The 7,949-nt window shown below is 37.1% G+C and overlaps 1 protein-coding gene across 1 annotated transcript in view; it reads left to right on the forward strand.

The window, feature by feature from the left end:
- Positions 1 to 7,622, forward strand: part of MYCBP2 (MYC binding protein 2) — a 344,646-nt gene extending 337,024 nt beyond the window's left edge. The window contains exons 82-83 of the mRNA XM_044670580.1: positions 2,226 to 2,391; positions 6,776 to 7,622. Of these exons, the coding sequence (XP_044526515.1) occupies positions 2,226 to 2,391; positions 6,776 to 6,891 (282 nt within the window). The 3' untranslated portion in view covers positions 6,892 to 7,622. The remainder of the gene's footprint in view (positions 1 to 2,225; positions 2,392 to 6,775) is intronic.
- Positions 7,623 to 7,949: the final 327 nt, after the last annotated feature.

Raw genomic sequence — 7,949 nt, forward strand, 5'->3', positions numbered from 1 at the left:
TAGAATCTGGGAAAACGGTGTTTTAAAACCTCAATATCACTAGGAGTGAATGCCTTGTATGTTTTGACATGCACCACCCCCTCTCCAGGTTGCACAATAGTCCTGTCTACTATTGGTAGGACAAAGACCACTGCATTCTGTATTGGTTGATCTTTCTCTGTTTCCTTTTTCCCAAAAAATTTTGATTCTACGATTTCAAGTTGTAAGATGGTATGCTTATCGAGTTCATTCCCTTCACGTAATTGTCTCAACACTTGGAACAGTAGTTTTATGTTCTCAACTAGTTCCTTGTTATCATTTTCTTGTTTTGAATCAAATGCCTTATAATAGTTAAACAGATGAGTCAGGACCGCTTTTAAAATTGCCAAAAAATGCCATAGAGCCAGAACAATTACCACTGCTGTTGGAATGAAGCATATGCATTCAGCTAAAGTGAATGCAAACCATTTATAATAGTCGTAGATTTCAATTAATTGTTGTATCATGTTTGGTACTTTTACCAGCCAAAATGCACACATTCCCTGCATAAAAGACCAAATAAGCAGCAATAAAGGCAGTGGGTTTGGGGAGTGGAAAGGTTAGAAGGCAGATATTAGCTGATTAAAACAAACACACACAATAAAACATATCTTTGGAATTCTGCAACATAATAAACAACCATAATTCCTCAAGATTTATGTTGCTTACCTCCTGACAGAGAGGTAAGTGATGAACTCAGAGTGGAAATTAAAAAAAAAAAATTATAGACCTGGCTAATGAGAAGCTTTATTTACTTGATCATTTATGTTTGTAACTGGGATCTGAGGTTTTCTTCTTGTTTTTACTTTCTCAGTGGTTTAAGGTAAGACAGAAATGGAAGGGAAAGAATGCTGATATTTGAAAAAAATTAGTTTTTTAAAAAAGAGTTAGAAACTTTTTGAGGGCAGGAATTCTTTCCTTTTTATATTTGTATCCTCAGCCCTTAGTATAACCCTTGTAGTATACAGAATTGGGGTGATATAGTTTCTTCTAGCTTTGGCTGAGTTCCAAAAGCTGTTAGGGGTTTGGAATCTTGGGGAAAAAGGCAGTTGGCTGGATCTTCCATGGAGGGAGGTTGTGAATGAGCTGAGCTGCTTGATTACCTAGCTTTAATATTGAAATTTAGCCTAGCTTTGATATATTTACTTAAGAAATTATTATTTTAGATAAACCCTTTATATCTTCCTTCCCATTACCATTCCTGCCTTCCCTCCCTTACCTTATATGTCTGTGGAGTTAATAAGGAGAGTAATTAGAGAGGAGTTAAATCTGTGAAGAGTTACTTAATTGACAGCATTAGTTATAGTTAGTCAGTCATCATTTATTCCCTTTAGATAGCCATAGCATTTTGTAAAGTGAGTTTAAAGGCAGGTTCTTACTCAGACTCCATCTTTACTTCCCTTCCCCCATCTGAGGTTCCTGAGACAACTGATAGGGCTTTCCTTTTATCCACCTTCCTAACAAACATCTTTCAAACAAAATAAACCCTTTTGTGTTTCAACAACCCTATTAGTGTAATTTGTCTGTTAGTTATCAAGAGGGAAGAAGAGGGAAAGAGACAACATACTCTGGGCTCAGAGGGTAGCTGGGGCATCCATCTTGAAGGAAGGTGTTACTTCAAAACAAGTCCCTTCCTGTGAAATTAACTAAAGCCTGTTTGTTAATTTCAGTCTAGTCTATTTCCCTCAGTTTGTGTTTGAGTCTAAGTCCCAGTCTGTAAGCCTGCTGTGTTTGTCTGTTTAGTTTAATTTCTCTTCTCCCTGAAGATCTGTTTTCCTTCTGTGTTATACTCCTGATTTCAGTCCTATTATACCCTGAATCTCCTTTAATCCCAGCCTATCTGTAACCGAGATTACCCACTTAGCAAGTCTCCAACATCCTCATTTCAATTTCCCTTATCCCAAACACCTTTCCTCAAATTATCCCCATTACACCCTGGCATGTGGCAGGTGCTTGATAAATATTTAATGACTAAAAAAAAAAGTGGAGGAAAGGAGCAAGTTACTGAGATTTACTGGAGTAGATATGGCCAAGAGCAAAATGAAGAGGCTGGATTTGATTGGAAGGGCCACTTCTTCCTTTGAGGCAGAAGTGAAGAAATAGGTGAAATGTGGAGACATTTTGAGGTATCTGGATTGTTTGAAGGTGAAGATCTTAAGTCTCAGATAATTGTACTTTAATGTTCATTTTGCCCTCTTTTCCTACAGATGTGTCCCAAACATGGTACAGACTTCTTGGAGTACAAGTGCCGCTACTGTTGCTCTGTGGCTGTATTTTTCTGTTTTGGAACAACACATTTTTGTAATGCATGTCATGATGATTTTCAAAGAATGACAAGCATCCCCAAAGAGGAACTTCCACACTGCCCGGCAGGTGAGCCTTCATCAAAGTTTTTTTTGTCAAACACAGATAAAATCTACATTTTTCCAAATTGCCTGGAAAACCATGTGAAGTAGTTTGCCACTTGATTCCCAAAGAGTCATATAACAAGATTACAGTAGATTCTGATGAAAATATTTTTATTTGATATCTAGGATTGTTTTCAGATGCAATTTCAGTTTCATTTTTAACTAGGAACTGTAAGGTCTTTATTTCTAACATTTTATTAGGGTAGGCCTTTTTTATCAAGATTTTATCAGAAGGATAAAGTGTGTCATGTCATCTTAGTCACATTTTGTATCTGTTATATAAAAATAGCTAAGGCTACCCTCAAAAGGAAAATCTGAGTTAAGTGCTGTTTCTGACATACAACATCTTTGTAACCCTGGGGAAGTTCCTGAACTTCAGTTCTCTAAGATTATATAAGGTGAAGAGCAGTTCCCCATCTTCATTGATGGAGAAAGTTTCTTCACCAGTTCACAGAATCACAAGTCTATCATCCAGTTCCCCCAGAAACACCCCCGCCAAAAAGAAAGCAGAAAAAATTAGAGTAATAGAGTAGAACACAGTATATATATAACAAGCTAACATTGCTACCTGATTCTGTTTGGAATAGAAATCAGCTACTTTTTCACCAATTAAGCCACTTTAGAATTTCTTATAAATATCTTAAACTGCCTATGTTTACACAATTGAATATGTTATTAATGTAAGCTTCTTGAAGGGCAGACTCTCACTTTTATTTTTGTACCCCTGGTGCCTAGCATAGTATGTGTGAATTAATAGACACTTACTGACTGGTTGATTCATTGACAGATAAAGATTTATAGTCTCCCCTCCATGAGGCAGTAAGCAGTAAAAGAAAATGGTTTGAGGTTTGGAACATGGCATTCTCAACACAATGGTACCTGCCAGCCTCACACATTTTCTAACTTAGTTTTTCATGACTGGAATCCAGGTAAAGCCCCACACTCAAAAAGGAGAGGTAACCCCACAGTGGTAGAGGGGATACCTGAAAGGGCAAAATCCCTGCCACTAGTAACAAGTGTAGGTGACTGCAGAGGGAGTCCCAATCTTTGCAACCAACAGAAAATCTAAAATTTCATCAAACAAGTCAAAGAATAGATCCATCGTTTCTCCAACTACACATTGGTCCAGAAATTTATCCACATTCAAGGTCTACCCTGACATAATGGACTTGCACAGAGTAAAAGATAACTATATCTTAAATCACCCCAAGAAAATGTACATTTTGTAATATCATTTTCTGATAAGAAAATGGAGAGCAAGTTGAGTGACAACCAACAGTTTGGAATTCAGAACCTTACCCAGATGTCATGAGCCAAGGGGCAAGGGACAGTTGCTGCCAACACTATAAAAAGGCATGAGATGAGGCAAATACTCTCTCAGTTGTGAGATAGGGATCCCGGGTGACTGGGTGGGTAGACCAAGCAACCTGCTATAGTTAGTATCCTGCTTAATTGATTACCACATTACCAACTACTGAATAGAGCTGTGAGATAGATACCAATTACCTGATTAATCATCAACCCTCAGGCTCAGTCAGAGAGGGAGAGGCATCTCTCCAGCCAACTATCACAACTCGATTATCAATTGATCATCCATCTCTGTCTTCCATAGTCTAGCATAGACACCTCACTCCTCAACCTTGCTCCTTCCCCTGAGTTATTATGATTAAATTCTTAAAGCTCATTTAAATGAAGGCTGATTTTATCCTAAAGATCAGTGTAAATATTCTAGCATCTAGAGGAAGGGAATACTTTAGCTAGGTCACAGTCAAGTGCATTATCCATTCATCAACAACATCTATCCAATCAACCCCAACATCTGTCTATCAATTCAACCCCAGAACAAACAACCAGAGAAGCTGTGTGATTCTATTCACAGCTTCTCATTGGATCACTTAGTTCTGGGCGCTGTAGGTGGGAACTGGTGCTCAGCCTGAGCTACAAATATCTGGGGGGCCTTGTGTTCAGTCTCAACCTTGATGTTCACTTAGGCTTCCCATTCTTACTTAGCTTAAGTCCTTGTACCACCTGAGGAACTCAGACCATCTCTCTATCAGGCCCAACCCAGAAGCACCATACCCATAACAATTTGCTACCAAGTCAACATTACCCACATTCTATTTTTAATAGCTACAACGTCTTCATTTATTGTTACATCCTCTGTCCTTTCTATCATATAGCCATCTTTCTTTTTCTGCCCTTTTTCCTTTTTTAAGACCACTGACTTTCATTTGGGGATTGTCAAAGATGGAACTCTCTATTATGAGTGAACTTAAATCAGTGCCCTTCTAATGAATCTAATCTCAAGAACTCTGAGAATCAAATACCATCATTAAAAAAAATTAACTCTTTATTGGTGGGGAGGTGGGGTGAGGAAGAAGAGGGTAGAGAGACATCATGACTGACCAAGAGCCAGGAAAATTTGGGTTTACATCTGACTCTGACGCATACTGACACTGACTCTGACTCTGAGGTAAGTAGATATTTCCATTGTACCTCAAACAATTCTACAAGACTTATTCTACTGAGTCATAGTTTACATGCTGACAAAATACATCTTTACTGTATTTCTGTTGGGAAAATACATCTTTGTATCTTATAAGTAGTTCTTACTAAATGCAATTTCCCCTCAATCCATTAAAAAGACCTATTATCAAAACCACAGAAGTTAACTTTCTAACTAAACCTTTGACAAACTCCCATCCCTGTTAGAAATCTTTTTTCCCCTTCCTTCATTCTCAAAATCCTCTGTACTATACATATATTTAAGATTGAAATAAATAAGGAATACTCCTACAGCCACATGAGACTTCAACAGATCATTACAAAAAAGCGAGTATTCATGGTTCTCTGCTGAAAGAGCTTCAGCTACTTCCCCTGCTCCCTAGAGGTATCAAGGATCTACTTAGATGCTTGCCCCTAGATTTTGGTTAATAGTCCTTACCTAGGACTTTCTGCTAGTCCTTTATTTCCCTTTGCATTTCCCTTCTTCTGGGGCAGGGACCTGGCCTGAGGGACAAGCCTGGAGTCAAGAGCTCAAACTGACCTCAGACATTTCCCAACATTATGACCCTGGGCAAAGTCATTTAACCCCAGCTGCCTGGCCCTTCCTACACTTTTCTCTTGGAACCAAGACTGATATCCATTCTAAAACAGGAAATATAAAGGCTTTAAAAAAATCCTTCTAAGTAAGAAGATAAAGATAAAAAAGAAGTGTCATCTCTCCCTTTTATCTTGACCTCTATTTACCTCAGTGTAATGGCAGAACAACTTGCTATTGTTGGTACCTTTTTCATTAACATTGCCAAAGAGAAAATGTGTGTTTTATAAAGTTTCTTCCTCATGTTTGTCAACTGAAGCTCAGTTAGCTGATTAGCTAACTAATAAGCTGAATTCTGTCACAAAATTATTTTGGTTCCATTTTTAGAGGACAGCCTATTCATCATCAGTTTTAAACTCTGAATTATTACAAGGAAACAAGTTTATAAACAAAGACAAAAGACTACTCTATAATTAGGCAGAATTTGGGTTTTTAGTGAGTTTAGTTCAATCCATACTCAAATCACTAAAGATTCATTTCTTTTTTAACAATAATTCAAATTAATGAATTGTTTATATTTTTCAGAGAGTTTATGATTGCTGAAATAAAAATCAGTGTTTGTTCTTTTCAAACAATATTAATCATGATTCTTCCCTTTTTTGCCACTTTTAGCTTTCTCTAGGGCTAAGGTAAAAAAAGGCCAATATCATTAGTGAATGGACATTGAATCAATACATTGTTTCATTGTTTTTGCCTTTTAAAAGAAAATAGTCAAAATTCTGTATTTTTTAGCCAAAATTATTTTCTGCCACGAGGAAACCAGTCATGGCCTTATATATCATATCACTTCTATGCAATTCAAAAACAAATAGAAGTATTCGTGAACTTTTTGATCCTGTGACACTGGCTTTCCTGGCAGTTCCACAAATTACGCATTCCATTTTGTGGCTCTGGCTGTCCCCCAAGACTGAAACATTCTCTCTCTCCTCTGACTACTGAACTCCCTGATTTCCTTCAAATCCCAGCTAAAATCCCACTGTCTACAGGAAGCCGTTCTATCCCTCCTCTTAATTCCAGTGTTTTCCCTCATAATTACTTCCTATTCATTCTTGATATAGCTTGCTTTGTATGTCTTTGTCTGCATGTTGTCTTCCCAACTAGATTATAAGTTCCTTGAGACTTGGCTCTTTTTGTATTCTCTCTCTATCATATGCGATCATATTTTAATTGAATCATAGCTATTCTTGAATAACAATATTCCTAAATTTGCATTAGAGTAATCTTTCTTTGTCTCCTTATAACTTCATAGGTCCCAAAGGCAAACAACTAGAAGGAACAGAATGTCCACTGCATGTCGTCCATCCACTTACTGGAGAAGAATTTGCTTTGGGTTGTGGGGTTTGTAGAAATGCTCACACATTTTAGACCATCTAATTTTATTTACCCCCCCAAAAAAATACAGCTGCCCTTGTGAGGAAGAGAATCCAGTGGACTCTATACACTTCTCAGGATGAGGATGGGACCATTTTAAAATAAAAAAACAAAAAAAACAAAAAAAAACATTTACAGTGCAAGAAGGATGCCAAATACCATGTACATAATTCTTGCTGTGAAAAAAATTCGCCTTTTTTCTTTTCTTTTTTTTTTTTTTGAACCAAGACATCTACCTGGTGAGATGTTTGCATGTGGCCATTACAGTCATCAGCTATGAAGCATTGGACATTTATAGATAATTGATATAAAAGGATCACCACACCCAAGGAATACAAGTGCTGACTTTCAGGCAAAGAAAATTTTAAAGAAAAATCATTGGTTATTGTATACTGACTTTTTGTAAACCTGTACAATTGTAACTGCATCACGAAAGGGGGTAAAAAGAGGAATATTCTGGCTTATTTCCTAGACTGTTATAAAAATTGTGTTCAGAAGGCATATTAATGTAAGCATTACACTGTATATAAAGATATCAATGTTTGTCCTGTATAAGAATTACTAAATTACAAAAGCAATTTCATTTAAACTTCTAGGTTATGTTTGAGCCTGAAATTTTAATGAAGTGCAATACTGAGTGTGCCTCATATCTTGCAGCTGTAAACATAATGGAATGTACATGTCAATAAAGCCACTGTACATTTTTATACAGTGATAAAGTCTAACAAGTGTGAAAGGCTATGTTTGAGAAACAAAATGGACGGTGAACAAAACATTCCCAGCAGTTCTTAACATCCTTAAAGTATTCCTTTCTTGAGAGGTGGGTGCACAACACCTTTCATTTTAAGTAAAAATCTCTGCATTCTTCACGCAGGCTGTTTTTAGCTCATTGTTATAAATAAGGGACCTTAAAATTTCACAGTAGTAACTTTAGGAACTAACCAGGAGGAATTTCTCCGAACATACACTTTCTCTGCAGCATCTTTTAGCATCAGAACTTGAGGCATGGAAGGATCAATGACTCCCCGATGGCCCCAGCTCTTGGGAGTCAA

Source organism: Gracilinanus agilis, chromosome 3 (assembly GCF_016433145.1).
Source record: "Gracilinanus agilis isolate LMUSP501 chromosome 3, AgileGrace, whole genome shotgun sequence".
In the NCBI taxonomy this organism is placed as follows: domain Eukaryota; kingdom Metazoa; phylum Chordata; class Mammalia; order Didelphimorphia; family Didelphidae; genus Gracilinanus; species Gracilinanus agilis.